This window comes from Psammomys obesus, unplaced genomic scaffold, assembly GCF_907164565.1.
Source record: "Psammomys obesus unplaced genomic scaffold, mPsaObe1.curated_primary_1811, whole genome shotgun sequence".
NCBI lineage: Eukaryota > Metazoa > Chordata > Mammalia > Rodentia > Muridae > Psammomys > Psammomys obesus.
Window position 1 is genome coordinate 49,327,072 of NW_026585644.1, and position 21,142 is coordinate 49,348,213.

General features: G+C 39.9%; 1 protein-coding gene across 2 annotated transcripts in view; it reads right to left on the reverse strand.

The window, feature by feature from the left end:
* The window catches only part of Srbd1 (S1 RNA binding domain 1), a 167,431-nt gene that overhangs the window by 14,415 nt on the left and 131,874 nt on the right, over positions 1 to 21,142 (reverse strand). The window contains exons 17-19 of one of the 2 annotated variants that reach the window (XM_055619222.1): positions 8,484 to 8,590; positions 7,238 to 7,414; positions 2,620 to 2,772 (exon numbers count right to left, since the gene is read on the reverse strand). In XM_055619222.1, the coding sequence (XP_055475197.1) occupies positions 2,620 to 2,772; positions 7,238 to 7,414; positions 8,484 to 8,590 (437 nt within the window). Of the gene's footprint in view, positions 1 to 2,619; positions 2,776 to 7,237; positions 7,415 to 8,483; positions 8,591 to 21,142 lie in introns of both variants that reach the window. The other variant, XM_055619215.1, reaches the window with a different exon arrangement.

Genomic DNA, 21,142 nt, shown 5'->3' on the forward strand with positions numbered 1-21,142 from the left:
GATTTGCATCTATCTTTTAGGGCATGTTCATCCACTTGTTTCATTTGAATTATATCAGTCCTCATACTTTCTTCTGGCTTTAGGTCCCTCTATTCTGGTTCCTACATCCTCTCTCAAACAAGAAGAAAGCAAATATAGGCACTATTGATCTGCTTAGTGTGAAACGCCTTACTCTAAAACACAAGACAAAGGAATTCTTTTTACTGCAGTGTTCAGGAAACACATCTTCAGCAGAACAGTATACAACTCCACTGCTCTAGAGAACAATTCATTTCCTGCAGGCCCCTCAATAAAATAAATAGGCAAAGCTTCACTCAGGAGGGGAGGAGGTGTCCCTTGAGAAGTAGGAAGGACGCTACCGGCCAAGGATGCTGGAGAACATCCAGGACAGATACTCCCGACACTCACTCTCCTTCTGTATGGGTGACCTCATTTTGTCAACACTGCACATAGTCTTTAAGAGAGCAACACTCTTGAAAGACCATGACCACAGTGACATTGTTCAAAACTGGCTCCAGTTTTAAAAGTATGATTCTGTGAAACAGCTCAGGCTTTGAGTGACAGCAGACCTGGCTCAAATCTTGCTTCTACTAAGATAAGCTGTCTCAGGTGATTTATTTTCTTCCTGTGAGACTTGGTCAGCCTGATATGAGAATAGCAACAGCACCAATTTCCTGGGTTTGCTGTGATGTGTACACACCTTGTTCTGTCTAAATGCCTGGTAATGAGGAAGTAACCAATGAATGTTTGTTCTTCTTACTGGTCTATCAACAACTCCTTAATTCAGCCTGAAGTGCATTCTCCTCTCTAACCTGCTAACCACCCTATGCCTCTTTTTACTGACTGAACCACCTGACGATGTAGTGCAGATGCCACTGTCTCATCTACATGAATCTACAAGACATCCCTGTCTGGAAATGAGCTCTCCTCCCCACCAAAAAAGCTTCAGGAGTCTTCAGTAATTATCATTGTCCTCCATTCAGTACCTGGGAACTTAAATTCTGTCCTATTTCAGTATGCTCCTGGAGGGGCCCTACCACATTCCAAGTGTTGAATAAAATCACACCAACAAAACCCATAGAGTAAATATTAGAACCATAAGGAATATATTTTTAAAAATAAGGAAACACCAGGCTTTCCTGAGATGAGGATATAAAAGAAGGCCCATCTTACATAAAAGAAAAATAATCAGTTCATAAACATTAAACATTCCTATTTCCAAACCATAACATTATGAGCAAATACAAAAGGTAAATGATAGAGACTAAGTTTTCAGCTCATCCAATGACAGATTTAAGTATACCAAGAACTGAAGAACAGGCAAATGGGAAAGAGAGAATCACACAAACATGGTAAGAATCGTACAGTTAGGCCTCTGCATCTGCTTGTGCTGCCTGCAAAGACTCAATCAAGTACAGACCAAAAACATTTGGAAGGCTGAGAGATGGCTCAGTGGTTAAGACCTGTAGGAACTGTCTATGTTGAGTGTCATTTAGATGAGGTGTGTGAAAGCCAGAGGTGACTACTACAGCTCAGGACCGGACAGTTACACACCAAGGGCAATTCGATAACTACTCATTTCATCTCTAAATTTCTTAGGTTATGAGGGGAACTACACAGAAAAGAGATTTCCTGTCAGCTAATCTACAGCTGTCTTGCTTCTGGACAACCAGGCCACCCTAAAGAAGCACCGAGAGCAGGGAAGTCACCAGTTGAGCACACAGTATTGCACAAAAGCCAGTGATGTTCAGCAAAGTAAGCGAATACCTATGATTTAAAAGCAATCTACAGATCTCATAGTTTTGAATCAATCAAAGTTGAAGCAAACTGGTTTTAAAGCCATTACTGTATAATCTAGTCAGAACCTTAGGAAGTTTTGGTTATAAAGTATAGCAAGTCACAGGTTTTGAACAAACAGAAAAAATTTTAAGATAATTAAATATATAACTAAAAAGTTGTTTTGGGGTCAATAAAATGGGCTAGTCGGGGAGTCTTACTGTCAAGCCTGATGACTGTTCTGTTATTGGGACCCACGTGGTAGAAGGAGAGAGAGCTGATTCTTCTTGCTAGTTGTCCTCCAACCCAGCTCCCCACATGTACACACAAATAAATATAATAAAAAAAGTAAAGTTGTTCCCTTTGAAAACCTTACATTAAGTTTCTCTTGTACTGAAAATCATCTCAGTATCATTTTCTGTTAATGTGGTCCCACTAAAAGAACATTAGACCCTAATAACCCAACAGGACAGAATTTCTTGGGAAAGTTGGCTGTTTATACTTTCAAAAAGAGCTTTGTCTTTCGAAGAGCAGTTATACCAGGTGCTAGTCAAGTGAGTCATGCTAATTTACAAAACAAATAAACTGCCATGCAATTTCCACTCCACAGATTTCTCCCCTAGAACCAGGCTTATTGGCTTGACGTGGCTCCAGGAATAGCGGCTTCACTCCTCACTGCTGTAAAATAATGTGTGGCCAACTCAGCAATGTGGAACACCTAAAAACTGTCGTCATGTCAAACCCAGCCTTGTGTCTCAGCTCTCGTTATGCCCACACAAGGACCATGTGCTGTGCAGAGCTCGCAGGGCACATAGAGAACTCTGGAGCTGGCCTCTGGCTCACCTGACTGCTGTGTCATAGGATTCCGGATGGATGCAAGTCTGGTCCAGGGGGTTTGGTGTGAAGATGACATCTGCTTTGTTCTTCTTTTTGCTCGGCTTCTCATTCGTGACCACTGCAGCTCCCTGGCTCTGGTCTGAAGAGTCAGTGCACTGACTACTATAGTCAAGTAAAACCATAATAAAACACATTCCAAGAGAGAAAGTTGGGCAGAAAAGCAAAGAAACTTTAATCAGGTACTTAGTCCTCTACTATGCAAACCATACACAGCAATCATTCACTTCACAGAAACTACCACATTTTGTTTAAAATACTATTAATACAATTTTCTGTTACTCAAAGCCATTTCATACTCAAAAACCATTTCTACATAGTTCAGTCCATGAAACTAGCAATCTAGGGGAAATGAAGAAACATATAGTCTTATCATCATAGTAAGATGGCAAAGATGGTTTCTCAGAGCTGAGGAAAATTGAGTTTCCAATAGAACCTACTGAGTGCAGAATGAGACCAAGAAGACAGACTCACATCTGACATATCAATAGGACACTTCAGAGTATGTATCTGAAAAAAAGACAATGGCTTTCAAAAGAATAAAGTATTTAAGTTAAGGCAAGCCAAACCAGACTGGCACCAGGTTTCACACTGCAAACAGGAGACACAGTCTGAACACAGACAAAGTAACCTTGAAGGTGTAAAGAAAATGCGCTGAAATGCAGAGCCAAAAAAGCATTCAATAAGAGGACAAACTAAAACATCTCCAGACATGTAAGAACTTCAGCAAAACCTACTCAGCCTCTCCAGGAGTATCTTACACATGGACCCTCAAAAAGCAGTGACTGAAAACAAACAATAATATGCACTATAGAAACGGTGGGAAGAATACAGAATTGAAAAGTGACATTAAGCAGATGCTTATGTTATTAAAATGTATATATATAAGTGTATATATAAAAATCTAAATAATGCCACCTATGTATGTCTGTATGCATGCATTCGTGTGTGTGTGTGTGTGTGTGTGTGTGTGTGTGTGTGTGTGTGTATACGCGCTTGCGTGCGCGTGTGAATCTCACCATGAAGGGAAAACAGAGTTAAAGAAAATCAGGTTGGGAAACTGGGGAAAGTCCTAAGTTTCTAGCCTTTTTCTGGAGGACAGACCTGCTGATTAACTCCAGAGGTCAGTTCAGGATGGAGCAGAAATTGAGGGAAGGGCCAGCCAATGACTAGAACAACTTGAGACCCATGTCATGAGAGCGAGCCCCCTCCCTTGATACTATTAATGATACTGTGCTATACCTGTAGACAGGAGCCTAGCGTAACTGTCCTCTGAGAGGTTTCACCTAGCAGTTGATGAAAAGAGATGCAGAGACCCATAGCCAAACATTAGGCAGATCTCAGGAAATCTTGTAGAAGAGAGGGAGGATGGATTGAAGGAGCCAGAGAGGTCAAGGACACCACAAGAAAACCTACAAATCAACTAACCTGGGCCCACAGGGACTCAACCATCAGCCAACGAACATACTTGGATAGTAGAGTCCCTACACATATAACTGAAGTCCAGCTTGGTCTTCACATGGGACTCCTAACAGTAGATGTAGGGCTGTCTCTGACTCTGCTGTCTGCCCTTGGATCACTTTTCCCACTGGGCTGCCTTGTCTAGCCTCAGTAGGAGAATAAGTGCCTAGTTCTACCTCAACTGAATATGCCAAGGCATGCTGACATCCATGGGAGGCCTCCCCTACTCTGAGAAGAAAGAGGGGGGGAAGGGGAGAGGAAGCTGTGATTGGGAGTAAAGTAAATAAACAACAACAAAAAAGTAAAAACAAAAAGAAAAGCTGAGGATAATGACTGGGAGGGCAGAAGGTGTCCAGCTTTGAAGCACCAAGGAAAGATAAAGCTGTGAGAGGAAAACAAGGAGTGACATGAGGAGAGTCTATTCTGTTCTTGGGACCCACGTGGTAGAAGGAGAGAGAGTTGATTCTTCTTGCTAGTTGTCCTCCAATCCAGCTCCCCACATGTACACACAAACAAATACATAGAATAAAATATTTAAAGTTGTTCCCTTTGAATATCTTACATTAAGTTTCTCTTGTACTGAAAATCATCTCAGTATCATTTTCTGTTAATGTCTTCACATGAATTCAACAGAGAACATAAAAGAAAAGAAGACTCAGAAAGAAGAATGGGAAAAATATATAAGACAGAGATTCAGTGCAATTAATTAGTCAATACATACAAAGGCGTCAGAGTTGGACTAAGGCAAAGCATGAGGCCATGTTTATAAGAAGCATCAACAGTTAAATGCACAGACGAATGAAGATAACACCAACACACTCTTGCAGAGGCAAGGAGAGCGGCAAGGCTAGCAGGTCACAAGGTTTCATGGCAAAAATCAACAAGGTAGCAATTTACACGATATTCTCATTAAAGGCATGCAGACTAACAATAACAACTTTTTTGTACTGATATCAGTTGAAAACTATAAAGCTTTACAACAACTCAAATGTTTATCAATAAGGCAATGATTGCATTAAATTATAGCTTATCTGTAAGTTAATTAAAATATTACATGAGGCTTGTAGAGAGTGACAGGAAAAAAGAAAAAATCTGTTTACAATGCTTGGGAAGAGATATGAGTAAAACAAAGTTTCAAATAGATATAAGCACCTGCTCACACTTAACAGTAAACGCCACATACAAAAGGGTGACATAGAAACACATTTACAGTGTGGAAATAAGAACAAGAAGCTTAAAGTGAGACAGCAAGGTACAACTCACTTTTTTTTTTTTTAAATACTATTTGAATTTTCTGACTAAGCTTTTAAAAAACATATAAGCTAATAAATAATTATTTAACTTCAACACTTTTCACTTGTGGCTTACGGGTTGTGTGTGTACATATGGAGGCTAGGGCTGCCTATCGGGCATCTTCCTCTATTCAACTCACTGGCTCGGACAGGCCGGTGGCCACTCCAGCATAGCACCACAGTGAGCACAGCCTCCCTGGGCTTTAATGTGGTGCCAGGCGACAGAACTCAGGTCCCCGTGCTTGTTCGCAGCCTCAGCTTCTGGGTTTTGTAATCTGCCTGGGAAAGTATCCTACCAACCCACTATTCTGTAAGAGTTCCCCACATATTCTGCTATATACTTACAGTTTCTCTCTTTACATTTAACTATTATTATTATTATTTATTAAAATTTATTCACTTTGTATCCTGGCTGTAGCCCCCTCACTCATCTCCTCCAGGGTCCACCTTCCCCCACTCTGTGCCCCTCCCCTAGCCCACTGATAGGGGAGATCCTCCTCCCTATCCTCTTCCATCTGACCCTAGCCTCTCAGATCTCATCAGGACTGGCTGCATCATTTTCCTCTGTGGCCTGGCAAGGTTGCAGCCCCCAGGAGGAGGTGATCAAAGAGCCAGCCACTGAGTCCAGGAAAAGACATGGAACAGGACAGGAGCCTGCCATAGAGGGCCTCTGACTCTACCCAGAAGGGTATCGAAGCAGATGTTGAGACTCATAGCCAAACTTTGGGCAGAGTGCAGGGAATCTTATAGAAGAAGGGAGGTGATACATTTAACCCTTTGAGCTATGTTACTGAAAATGAGTGAGTTGGTATGTATATACCAACCTTCTGAGTTACATTTTTCTGTGATTTTATGACAATTTTCTACCAGTATATGAAATGTCACTTTATCATAAGCTAAATTCCAACTCTGTTATAGTACCTTTGAGATTTTATTCTGTTCCACTTACTTATCAAAACCCAACTGTTTCATTATTACTCTTATTACTGAGCTTTGCAATGTATTCTACCATCATACGTAGCTGACTTTCCACCTGTTCCAGAATGAAACTGTTTTTGCATGACCTGTACGATAATTTTGTGAAGAGGAGAAAATGTGCATTAATGCACCAGGAATTCCCAAAGGGACAGATGCATAAAGACTATTCCTCCATGGTTATGAAATGCTATCAAGTTTATCCACATTCTCTGCTTTTGAGTAACTTGGACTAGAAGGAAAGGACTCAATTCAGCCCACACAACTGGTGACTGGTGGTCGCTGTAAAGTCAGCAGTGCACTGTGAGCAGGTCAACTCTCTAGTGCTCCTTCCCTCACCACGCTCCCATCATACAGTGGTTCCTCCCTTTCCCCTGCTGTGTGGCTGTAATGCGGCTGCACCATGTTTCTAAACACATCAAAGCCGGCCCTGCCACAGGACTTCTCACACTTGACGCTTGCTCTGATCCTTGTGCAGCTGGCCCCTTCATTCCACTCAAAACTGTGCTCACATAATTTTCTAATACGTAATGTATCTAAAGCAGCTGCTTGGCTCCACAGGACAGCAACAAGTCCCTTAATTTTTACAGCACTTATTTGCCAGCTGAGACTACCTGTTTTACAGGTTGGCTTATTGTCCTTTCCAAGCATTAAAATATGACTCCATGAGAATAGGCAATTGTCTGTCTGCTGACAGTTATGTTCCCAGCCTAGCACAGAACATACTCAACCCCCATAGGGTGAAAGAATTAACAACGAGCATCAAGAACTTAGGCTATCAGCAGGGTAACAGTAACAAGACAGGAGGCTGGCAAAGCCACAGGGGTGTCAGCTTTTACCTGCAGAACGTCTGGATGTAATCCTGGTTGATTCTGATGAAGCCAGCACACTGCTGGAAGGATTTTGGACCAAGCCCTTTAACCTTCCTCAACTGTTCTCGGTTGATGAAAGGCCCATTTTTCTCTCGCCATTCAATAATATTTTTGGCTCTGTTGGCATTGAGTCCTGCAATATGCCTAAAAAAATAAGAGGTAATGTAAAACAACAGAAATAAGAGTAGGAAAAAAAAAAAAAAAACTCTCACCTAAAAATGTACTGGCATAAATCACCTGGCTCCTAAAATCAACTGCAATTACACATTCCCATATGTCTAAACTAATGAAAAGAAGGACAAGAAAGAGGGTCAATGCAGAGCAGTTGTTGCTCGTGGTACTGGCGAAGCTCATGCAGCAACAGAGCATCTGCACCTGCACATGGCTCACAAGCTTTGCATCTCCTGACTCCGGGAAGCCCTTCTGCTTGGCTTTGTACAGTAGCACAACATTATTAGAATCTTCGGGTCTGCTGGGTCCTCAGATATGGAAAACTGAAATACAGAAATAGACTTCCCTGAATGGCAGGGTTGGCACAAAGGCACAAAAACTGTATCAATAAGGAGTTTGCTTGCTTTCAATTAAAAGATTACTGGTACAGAGAACCCTACTTCTACTGTGTAGTTCCAACCATGGAATTGCGACTTTCACAGATTTGGTAGGTAGTGGTGTCTTAGAACATAGAGTGTCTTTTTCCACCATCACTATTTCAGTGAGAAGGGTCTAGATCTGGGAACTTCACACAGCACCAGCAGACCTGTATATTCAGAACATGAGGTGAACCAAAACATAAAAGAAAAAGAAAAGGAACTCTTCTATAATTGCCAGGAGAACAGTCAATGTTGATAGGTGACTTATGGATCAGGGAGAACCCAGCAAACCACCTTGGACCCTCAGAAGCCCTCCCATTTGGGTTACCTTCAGCTTTGGCAGATGTATGCAAGAGAAGTGTGAGTGACAGACATCTTCACTCCACCGGGGGCAGCAGCACTTTCTCACGCTAACCTTACTTCCCTTCTATCAATGGTTGCCACGAGCCCTTCATTCCAGATGTGCACTACCTTATACAATGCGAACTCCTGCAATTCTTGCCTTAAGTGACACTTTCCTCTCTAGGCATCCCACAGGAACATATGAACTGTATGTTTTCTATGCTGGGAAACTTTATACACACGCCCCTTCTCTTAGCCAGCAAGTTAAACTCTTGTCTCACCTTAACAAAACCTCAGAACAAATGTTAATATCCACTCCCACAAAGCTGACACATTCTTCTACAACACTGTCCAGTGTTGCCTTGAGTAAAGTCTGGGATACATCATGCTGAAAAGACAAAGATGAATAGCAATCAAAATAAAGGAGATGCCATTTGTAGGCTTTTATTTCTGCCCATATTCATTGGTATCCAACTAACACACACCATGGGAAATTCCTTTATTCCTCTTAAGGACACTATTAACAGCTGAAATTAAGGAATTTGCTTCTATACATTCTAAATCATGTATACCCGTTCACATACCAAACACTAATGGAAATGGAAAAAACCTAATAGGCTGAAGATGTACTTTTGGTAATGATGTCCTTATAGATGACATAAAACTCAATCAGATACTTATTACAATATAAAAAGTGCATTGTTAGTCAATATAAATCAAACTCTAAAGGAATAAAAAAATAACAAAATCCCTAGGAACCGACCCAAGTAGAAACAGAAAATCTGAGCAGATCTATCAAGGGTTCAAACTCTAAATCTTCCAATTAAAAAAAAAAAAGACCTTGGGTCTAGATGCTTCCTTGGTGAATGTGACTAAACATTTCCAAGAATAATTACTGTCAATCCTTCTCAAAATCTCCAATTACAGGAGAAACTGCTTCTCGCCTCATCCTGCAAGCCCATTATTAACACCAAAGCCAAACAAAGACACAACAGGAAAACGACACCCCTTATGAAAATACGTGCAACACAGTACTAGCAACCCGAATCCACAAGAAAAGTTACAGCAGCTTAACCAGGAATCCTTCTCATTCAAGGCAGTGATAGCCAGTTTGCAAAAGGTGCAGCTATCGATTAAGGCAATGCAGTATCAAATTAGATGTACAATTCTGAGTCTTTATCTATTGTAACTCTGTCCCTTTCGGGAATATCGCCCTGTAATTATGGTAGTGATACTAGGAATAAAAAAATAAAAATAAAAATTAAGGTATTTTTTAACTTTTTTTTTTAAAAAAAGGTAGCATAACCTTGCCATACATAAAATGTACTTAGTATGATTGAACTCAAGAACTGAATACACATATTTTAAATTGCAAATAATCCTTGACATTTAAAAGTTTTAAATTTAAACTCACAAAAAAGAATTATTGTAGAATGCTATCTTGAGAGCAGAATGCCATTTCCTCCTTAATCAGGGCACCAGAGACTGCAGCCACTCCTTCCTGTGCTCCCCTCCAGCTAATGGAATAATTCTCTGAGCTCCCAGTGGTCTTTGGAGATGATGGGATATATCTAAGGTAGGAGTTTTGTGGGTGCTCCTTGTATGCAGCTGGATGACAAGGAAGCTGTCATAGGTGAGAGCTTTCAGGGAAGCAGCTGTTTGGGCAGCCAGGTAAGCCCCTGAGTCAGCCTTATTAAATTCTCTGCTTCACCATAACCAGCTGGGGTAGAATCTTTACTTTGGTCAGCCACGGGTGCCCTATCTGGGCTCAATAAATGTATCTCTCCAGGAGAAGTTCACACAAGTAAAAAAAAAAAAATTTATAGTTTTCCATCGAAGACACTTCAGTGCGTTTTCCAAATAGTAAGAACATTGTCACACATATGCATATTACAACTATTAAAAACAAGAAATTAACGCATAGGCCCATTCAAGTTTTTTGAAGTATCTTAATTATTTTGCATAGAATTGTGTTACCAATCCAGAACTCAATTTGGGATTATAAACTAAATGTAGTTGTTTTTACATACTTTTGTTATGCATCTGCCAAATGGTTTCTATTGATCCCCAAATCTTACTATTCATGCATGCCTGTATGAGATGCATTAATGACTCTTATGTAGACCAATTGTTACTAATATTAGACCAAATGTGAATAGTTATTTTTTTTTTACCTTGACTCAATCAAAAATATAAGAAGTGAATGAACAAAGCTTGAGTGTATCATAGAGTCTCACAGCATTGCCTTCACATATTCAGAGCTGGAAAAAGCTCACCAACAACCTACCAACATTATTTGTGTTTGGCTCCCACATATATATAACGTAGTGCTTAACCTTATAATAATAGTGTGTTAGTCACTTTTCCATCACCATGTTAAATAGTTGACACGAACAGCTTAAAGGAGGATTTGTTTCAGGTTTCCAATGTGCTGGGGAGAACATGGTAGAGCAAAGCAGTTCATAGCACAAGAATCAGGAAGTGAAGAGAGATGGAAAGAGACACAGGCAGGATACAACACCCAAGAACATGCCTGTGTTCCCTGCCCCACATTCTACGTCTTCTAGCTACGTACTATGTCCTAGTTTGAAGAACCTCCCCAGATGGAGGACGCAGCCTTCAGCACATGCGCCTTTTGCTGTGTACTTCATACACAAACCACAATAGGTGGTAAAGTTAGTATAGTGTTTTCAGGACATTTTTTAAAAATTAGATTCTATTGTAAAGAGTGACATATGCTCAAACACATATGTGATGGGTAATGTGTCCATGATACAAATGCACTTCCTCCAATGGGTCAAAGGGAATGAAAAGCAATATTCTAAGCCAACCACATTAGTCCTACTTCATTTACTTATTGATGCTAAATAAAATGTGAGGGTAAGTCTGTCAGGGATTTAGAGTGAGATGCCACTATCACTCATTTGAGGTAATTGGGAGCTTTGCACCATGTGATAGGACAACCTTGAGAGTAGCTGACTCATTGAGGATGGTCTACATAAAAAGTCAGGAGCTCCAGAATGAACAGGCTCTGTACTCACTCCTCTGGGCTTTGGGTAATGAGGGTTTCCTTATTGCTTGACAAAGAATTATATATATATAAAATGCGGTTCTGCTGTTAAAGCAGCTCTGAGCTGAGACCACTAGTGTTTTTCTAAACAAACACCTTATCTAAGGGCTTAAAGTCTAGCATGGAAGATAGAGACAATAAAAACTTACTACTAAGTACTTCTGAACCTTTTTTCTCCACTCAGGCATTAAAGTTTTATAACATCATTTAATTAAATTATCACATTAATCTACAGCATGCCTCTATTTCTCACAGTATCGTCACCATAAGAATATATTCTAAGGAAACAGCAACACAAATAAATGTAAAGCCAAGTGTGTCATCTGTGTGAGCACATGTGTATTCACATGTGCAACCTAAGACTACATCCACAGGGGACTCAGACAGACACATGATCAAGCAGCTACACAGTGTAATATTATGAGACCAAAAAAAAAAAAAAAATCAATCAACCAACCAAACAGCAGAGGAGACCAGCTATTTCACCAAAATATCCATGGCAATCCTGAGCTATAATGTAGTCCCTCAGTTGTATATCACTTATGAATGCACGTGGGCACTGCTGTCTGCCATCATCACAGACATCTCTGATGATTTCCTCCACCTTTCTGCTCAGGAAGGAGTTAATATTGTCTTGTCCATCTGGGGAGGAGGGAATCCTAAAGGCCCCACACGGTGCCCTGACACTGGCTGAAGCAGGAGCGTCCACGGCTACTCCCTCCCAGAAACTGTGCACAGAGCTCGGTGCTGCTAGTGCTGGCAAGTGATGTGCATGCAGTATCTCTCAGAGATTTGGTGAAAGCTGCGATATGACACAGGGCTCTACCTGAAGCCACTGGTCCAAGAATTGAGGGCCCCAGGATTGACTGCTAATAATCCCAAGGGCCTAGGCCAGAAAAAGTGGGCCATTCTATTTTCAGAAAAAAGTTACCCAACTCTGCTTTTTTTTTTTTTTTGGAAAGTTATGTGAATTATATAAACAGATGCCTTTAAATTTAAGGACATACTTTTTGGGCCATTATATTTTTACATAAAATTTATGAGATTAAAAAAAGGATTATAAATGGTCATTTATACTAGTCAGCTTTTTTTGAGGTCAGAATTCACATTTCTATTATTACTTTACCACAAACTTCTAAAGAACTGCTCACCAAACTGCTAGTTTTATTCTGTCCTGAAGCACCAAAGTTATCTCACAATGTTTCTTTTCTTTTCTTTTTTTTTTTTTTAAAAAGCCTTTCCAGATGCAACAAAATTTTACTTTATATATATTCCACACTAAACTTCAAGTTTATTCCTTTGTAGTTCTCTGGCACAATACTCTTTTAGAGTCTTTATTTTATTATCATCCAGGACCTTACTGGTCCTCAAAGAGGACCCAAACACGGTTAGAAACTAACATGCAAAATGAAATGGTGAGGCAACATCACTTTACAAGGAAAAGTCTACTCAATTTTAAGCAAGGCAAGCTTTTCCTGATTTTCTCACCTTGCATCTACTTTGCTTTGATTGACAAGTGGCAGTTTCTAAGAGTCATCCAGGGGAGTGTGTGAATGACCCATGAATGAAAGAAGTGACAGGAGCTGGGGAACCATTTGTGAAATAGAAGACAAAGGTCTTTATGAAACCCCGCAGAAAACAGGACAGAGATCCTTGAGCCACTCTGTTCTAATGCTGGCTAATCACAGATAATTGTTACTGAAAGAAGACAAAAAAATGACTTTGCCAAAAAAAAAAAACAAGAACAAGAGTTCTTCAAAAGCACATTCCTTAAAACACACACACTGAACACCACAGAGGAACTCTGCGCTTCAAATGAGTAAACCATGCAATGAACAACTCACTGTGCTTATGGGGCCCTGGAATTAAGATGGCAAAGGGCACTAGTCTTTCAGCAACAAAGGGATTTTCAGGATCTGGAAACAGACTGAAATATGGACAGTGGGTAGCAGAGGAAAACAGGACAGGAAGAAGTCCTTGCAAATCCTCCTGATGAAGCATGTGGAAAGGGAGGCTGGCGACTGCTAACACGGTGGTAAGCATTCAGTTTGCATGAGTTTTTACTATTTAGTGGGAATCAATTATTCAAGCCAATTTGACAGAAAAATCCTACAACTTATTTGCTCTGTACAAGACAAATTGATTAATTTTTAAAAGCCTAACCTTTCGGGGCATCAAGTGAGTATCCACAGATGTTTGGTGAGATTTCTTCCCTCTGCATGGCCAGACTCCTGTTTCCATGACACAACACACCTTTGAGAATCTTTATTCAGCTCACAAATCTCCAGCTGCTTTTCTGTGTCTGGCTTGATGGCATCTTATGTTATGTACACCTTAACATTTGACAACTGATTAGACAATAGGCAATGCAGTGCTATTATCTGAGACAAAGGTACTAAGTAGGAAAACCACATAGAGCACACCCTCAGTTTCTGGATGTGAGTCAGTCTTATGAGCTGAGGAGGTACACACTGGAGTTTAAGAGTGCCAACAACTGGAATTTTAGGAACATACCACAGAAAACTATGCCTGAAGAGCAGAGCTCCAGATGTTTGAATATGAGATACCGTACTTAGTTAAGATGAACACAAGCCTAGACCTCTATCTAGGACAAGAGTTTATGAGAACAGAAGAATCAGCTACCCAGAGACGGTAGGCCACATAGAGATTCCCAACATGACACACAGTCTGGAAACAGAAGATGCTCTATCCTTATCAATTATTGAGGGGAGACCATCACACTCCACCTCTACCCCAGCTATTTGGTTGAAATCTCCCTCCCCTCGCAAAAAAACAAAAACAACAACAACAACAAAACTAGTAGGCTGTTCGAGGCCCAGGGTAAGGCTTAATGTTCCCATTTCAAAATACCCTTTCCGCTTATGGGTCCCCGGTCAGTTCTATAAGACATTAAAGAATGAACTACGACTGTTCTTTACAATCTCTTCCAGAGGACAGAAGCAGGCATGGGACTTTGTAACTCATTCTAGCCAACATCACTGCTAAACTAGGTAGAGACATTTCAAACAAACTATAAGCCTAAAACTCTCACGAACAGAGATGTAAAAATCCTTACCAAAACATGAACAAATCAAATTTAACAAGTTACTATAAGAATTATATGCCATAACCAACTGCCATTTATTCAAGATATCTAAGAATAGCCCCACACTCAACAATCAACCAATAGATTCTATCTACCCCACCAGCAAGCAAAACCACACAGTTCTATAAATGGATGCAGAAAACATTTGAAAAACCTAACACTCATGATAAAACTAGCATTTTGCATATAAAGGGAACACACTCAATTTGATTAAAACATTTATTTAAAAAATAAAATCACAGTAGAGAAGACACAAGCAGATATATTAACATAAAGTTCAGTCACATTTCAATTAATCAATGAATGAATGACACTTAAAATAAAAGACATCATTTACTTTTGCAGTTCAGAAATAAAGAATGTATGTTAAAACTACATACGTAAGTAGTCTCTGCCTCTCTCTCTCTCTCTGTTATGTGTGTGTGTGTGTGTGTGTGTGTGTGTGTGTGTGTGTGTGTAGAAAACCACACAACTTTGGCAAAATACACTAAAGAATTCAATGAGTGGAAGCTATTCCTTGTTCGTGGACAGGACAGTCCAAAGTCAGTTCTTCTCAACTTGATCTATAAATTCAAATCAATAATAGTTAAAATTGTAGCACATTATTTTTAGGATACCAAGTTGGTCCTAAACTTTATAGAGACTAGGTAAGACTCAGAATGACCAACGCAACACTGATGAAAAAGCAGGGTGAGAGGACTGACTTCATAATCAAACAGTGAGGATGGAGGGGAGGGTACAGTGACAAACAACAGATTGAGGGAATAGAAAAGCCCAGGAAAAGCCTCAGACAAATGGAAAGATGCAATCTTTGACAAAGGAACAAAAGCAACAGTGAAGCAACAACCATGTTTTCAGTAAATTGTTACTACAGCCACTAGACAAGGAAAAAATATTAAAAATTAATATAGACACAGAACCAAAGTGAATCATGGACCTAAATGTGAAATCTGAAACTATCAAATTCTTCACCAATCACAGCGGAGAATTCTAAGTGACCTGGCTTATAATGGGAATAAACTGATAAGCTGACTTCATTAACTTGAAAATCTTCTGTTCTGAAAAGGACACTGTCAAGAAAATGACAAGACAAGCCGCAACTTGTGAGAAAATATTTGGAAAAGTCATATGTAATAAAAAAAAGTATAAGAAACTCTTTAAGACTCAATAAAACTATTAAAATGAGCAAAAGATACACAGATGGTAAATAAGTATGTGCAAGATGCTTCACATTAGGAATCCATATTAAAGCATCAATGATTCTGCACACTCAAAATATTCTGTATCTTGGTCCTTACCCAAATGAACTGAAAATTTACAGCAATACAGAAATTCTCAGTTTCATCACAATTTCCAAAATGTAGAAGCACTAAGATGCCCATTAGTGGATAAATGGGTAAATGCTGGCACACCCAGATAAGAAAAGAGCTAGCAAAGCATGAAAAGGCACGAATAAACCCCCAATGTACACTGCTAAATACAAAATGTGAATCTCAAAGGCTACCCACTGTATGACTCCAATTCATGTTCTGGGAAAGGATGCCAGATACAAACAATGGAAAAGTGCTTATGGCTGGTTGGAGGTGAAGGTGAGATGAACTGGCATAATACAGATAACTTCTTAGAGTGCAGAAACTACCCTGCAAGATTCTAGAATACTAGACAGATGTCATTACACCTATGTCAAAATGTACAGAATAAAAACTCTCGGCTGTGGACTCTGTGATAATGTAACATTATGGGTTTATCAAATGCAATAAATACAATAATATGGTGCAGGATGCTAATAGTTTGGGAATCTGCACTTCTTTGCAGGGGAAAATATTTGGGAGCTCTCTATATTCTGCTTTATTTTGTTATAAACCTAAAACCTCCCAAATTCCTATGATATTCAATCTGATGTTCTAGTAAATTACTTGATTAAGAGAACAAATTCAATATTCTGAGGAACAAAATAAAATTTGCATTGTGTCCACCATACCAAACGAAATAGGTAGGTATACAAGTGAGTCATGTGGTCTACATCAGAGAACATTGGTTATTCAACAGAAAGTTACATAGGATGGATGACCCAGATGGCAGAGAGGGCAGATAAGGACTTTTAAAAAGCTTGAAGCTAAACTAAGAGGCAAATATGATTATAAACAGACAACCAAGCAAACAAACAGTTGTAAAAATGTATCTGAAATTAACTAACAGGGCTTATTAGGGCTTGGAGAGACTGAATAGACCATCAGGGAGCCTGTATGTGTCTGACCTAGGTAGTCTGCATATATATTATGGCTGTATAGCTTGGTATTGTAATGGGACTTCTAACAGTGGGAGCTGGGCCTGTCTGTGACTCTTTTGCCTGCTTTTGAGCCTTTTCCCTCCTACTCAGTTGCCACATTCAGCCTTGATGTAAGGGTATATGTCTAATCTTAGGGTATATGTCTAATCTTATCGTAACTTGTTACGCCATGTTTGGTTGCTATCCCTGTGAAATCTGCTTTTTTCTGAAGAGAAAAGAAGAAGATTTACACCTCGGGAGAGGAGTGGTGGTAGGGTTTGGGAGGAGAGAAAAGGAGGGGAAACTACAGTTGGGATATAATATATGAAAGAAAAATAAATGTTTTAAAGAAAGAAAAATATATATCTGAAGTAGAATAAAGTTAATAGACACAAAGTTATTAAGTTTAGTGGTGGACTGGAGAAGAAATGTACTGGCAAACACAAAGGGACCAACAGATATCATCCAATGTGAAAAAAAGGATTAAGAGGAAGGATGGGTAGATGGGAAGAGTAAAGCCCCAGTGACCTGCAGGGCATTTATCAAACTGGGTGTGTGTATCAGAAATCTCAGAGACAAGAACAGAGTACAAACATGAACAATTGACAGGGAAATTTTCCCAATTCTTTTGGAAAACATTATATGCATTCAAACAGCATACTGAACCTCATGAAAGACAGGAAATCTATACTTAGGAATATTGTAGCCAAACTACTGAAGAGCTAACTAAAGGGGAAATGGTGAGAGCAGTGCAGAGAGAAAGGGTGCATTGGACATGCAGGAACAACATGAGTAATGGCTGAAATATTAGAAACAAAAGAGACAATGACATGACATCTTTAAGGTGCAGTATAAGGAAAGAAAACACACAAAAACCCTGTCAAACTCAAATTTATCTCTCAAAGAAGGCACATTCAGATAAATGAGAATGTACTGTCAGCCAACCTGCAGTACAAAAAAATGCTAAAGGGAATTTTTCTGACTGAAGAAAATTAACTATAAATGGAAAATGGTTGGACACATAATATTATAAGTTCGTGTGTATTCTAATTTTACCCTGAAGAATAAGAAGCACTTAAAGCAAAAACAATAACATGGTTTTTAGAGATGTATCATATATGTGACACATACATATGCATACCTATGAAAACAAAGGAGGAGGGATTGAAGTAATGCTAACCACTAGTGAAAAGGTAAGAATACACACACACACACACACACACACACACACACACACACGTATATATATTATAATCCCTCACATAACCACTAAGGAAAAAAGCAGAGACGTACAGATGAAAATCCAATAAAATTGAAAGGTGAAACCCAAAAACTATTTGATTTTTTTTTTTTTGTCCAAAATAAGCCACAAAAGAAAGAAAGGAGGAACAACTGGCAGATGAGAAAATAAAGAGAACATTCGCCCTCAATTCAGCAATATAAGCACACTTACTATATTCTAGTGAAATACTTCAATTAAATGACAAATTTGCCTTTCATCACTTAAAGTCTTTATATTTTTATTACAGAGTTAAAAAATTTTAATAATAGTAAACAGCTGAAGAGATGGCTCCATCAGTGTCTGCCTGCTATACAAGCATGAGGCCCTGAAAGAGACGCTGGCACCTGCAAAAACAGCCAGGTGGAGGGCTGTCCTCTTGCAGTCCCAGCACTGTGGAGGTGGAGAAGGCAGATGCCTGAAGTTCACTGGCCAGCTAGCCTAGCTACACTGATGGGCTCTGGGTCACTGAGAGATCCTGTCCCAATAAATAAAGTAGAAAGCAATGAAGAAGATACCTGCTGTTGACCTCTGGCCTACATATGCATGTGCACAGCACACGCGTGCATGCATACATACACAAAGAAGCAAAACACCAATTCTGATGATCTCAGCTAACAGTTTAGAAGGGAACACTGATACTCCACTACGCTGTCCTTATCTTAGGTTTAATGGCTCTAGAGTAGAAGACTGAGTATTTGTCCTTTGGACCGACAGCAGATGACTTCCTAGATACTTCACACCCCTGACTTTAAAAGAGAATTTTCTTCTATGTGAAGTAATTCTTTTCAGAGCTGGAATCACTCTCATCATAGCCTTCCCAGACTATGGGGGAACTAAAAGAAAAGGAGTACAGGTAGATAGCATAAGCTTGCTATTAGCTGCTTGTTAGGTCCCAATCCCTTAAGATTTGGATCTCACCCATATAAGTTCCCTGTGATAATAAAGATTTAAATAAAATAGAGCTTTTTTATGAATCATGAAAATAAGAAATGAGTCTTTTCATATTATCCTAACTGTTCAGTGTTTACATTTTAACCAACAGTTTACATTCTCTGTCCTGCAGCAGGTGCTCTTATGTCCCCTAGTGGATACAGGATGATATAGTGGAGAAAAGATAGGCAATGCTGGCTCAGTAAAGACCCACAAATCCAAAATGCCTGCCTTGCTCACAGACCTCTGTAACCCAAGGCTCTGTATGATCCACTTGGTCACAAGGAAAACATTCACACATCTGAACTGGGCTACACTTCTCTGCCTCTTGTGTGGCCACCCAGCTATAACATAATCTTGGCTCATGACATATGCATGAACAAATGTATATCAATTAGTGACAAAGTTTGACATGACACAACACAAAAGAGCCAGCATTTCCACTGTAAATATTTTTAGTGATTTGTGGCTTAGTCATAAAAGCAGACTTCAGAAAAAAAAAATAGTGAAAAGACTTAGCCACAACAGAGATTTTTTTCCTTCTAATAAACCAAAAATAAAACCATGTAGAAAATCTGATCTGAGCTACGGGACAGGGACACGGACACGGACACGGACACGGACACGGACACGTCAGCAGCCTGGTGCGTAACTGTCTAAGGTGGAGTCGCTGGAGCGCAAAGAACAAATGCAAGGTTTTTGTTGTTTTTGAATAGAGAAAGTTGTCTGGTGACACCTCTAAGCTCTAAAGATATATATTTTCTTTCCAAATCTCTCTCTCTCTCTCTCTCTCTCTCTCTCTCTCACACACACACACACACACAAAAACACACACACACAAGGCCACACACATAGCTGACTATCAATTGGCTGCTATACATTATTATTAGAGATAGCTTTCCCCCAACACTGATCCACAGTAGCACATTTCTTCAAAGTTTCAGCATACAGACAGAAGACAAGGTTCACTTTGCCTTGTGGATCCCTTTCTTCAAGCTGCCATGGCAGCAGAGAGCCCGAGGCATCATGTGGCCTACAGTAATCCTGCACCCTGAGCTTTCTGCTAAGGGTAAACAATGAGTTCTAAACTTCTGCCCTCTCATTTCCTGTTTTCATCTGTGTAATGAATATGCCATGCACATACCTGTGAAGAGTGAATACTTCATTTCTTTACTGGCATATTTGGTACACACTGAGTGCTGAATCTTGTCATTGTCATTTCTATTTCACTGAGCACTAGATTAGTGCTCATGTGTTCATGAGCCATTTACACTATTCTCTGTATTTCTACTTCCTGAGGCCTTGCTGCCAAGTACATGGTATGTACTCAATACACTGGAGAAAAGAGGGACAACCGGGGCCAAATTTCTTGCTCTTGGATTCTTCTTACAGAGGCTGAGAAACTCTTCTAAAGAGTTTCCCTCAAGTCAGAAGAGATACTGGGGCATAGAACAGTCTGATACCATGACGATATTAGAAAGAAAGCCTTTTTTAGCAGCACAAGCAACAACAAACTCAGAATGAAGTTGTGTGCTAAAGCATAAGATGTTCTGGCATACTATATAAGACTGACCACAGGCCCTTGTATTCCACACTCACCATGTCTGCATGAGAATGGTTTCTAGGTGAAGTTCTAGATTAAGGAGCTCTCCTGCTTATTCCCACCTGAGTCAAAACAATTTCTGATGCTCTGCACTGCAAACTCTCATGTCTTTTTCTTGGAGATCAAAAAAACTTAGCACCTATCATGAACTCACTTACCATCTTGAGCTCCACTAATTTGACACAACTTAAGAGACAACAGAAACTGGGGGATCTGGAATCAAAATATGAAGAAATTCTACAAAGTTCTCCCCAGCTCTCAGGCCAGCCTGGAGCAGTCATTCCTAACAGCGCTCACCACAGCCAGATATCACTGTAACCAGCAGCCAAAAGTGACTCAGAGCTGCTGCTGGAAAGGCCAAGCGGCTGCACACCCTGACGGGCAGCTGACAGGTATGGACACAGTTTGGTTTCCAGGATGAAAGCGTCGCCTTTAGAGCCATTCTTTTCTTTTTTTTTTTTTTTTTTAATTTTATTTTTCTCATTAGTTACATTTTGTTAATTCTGTGTCCCAGCTGTATCCCTCATTCCCTCCCCAATCCCACCCTCCCTCCCTCATCTCCTCCCTGCCCCTTTCCAAGTCCACGATAGGGGAGGACCTCCTCCCCTTTCATATGATTCTGTTTTGTCAGGTATTTTCAGGACTGGCTGCAAAGTCCTCCTCTGTGGCCTAAGAGTACT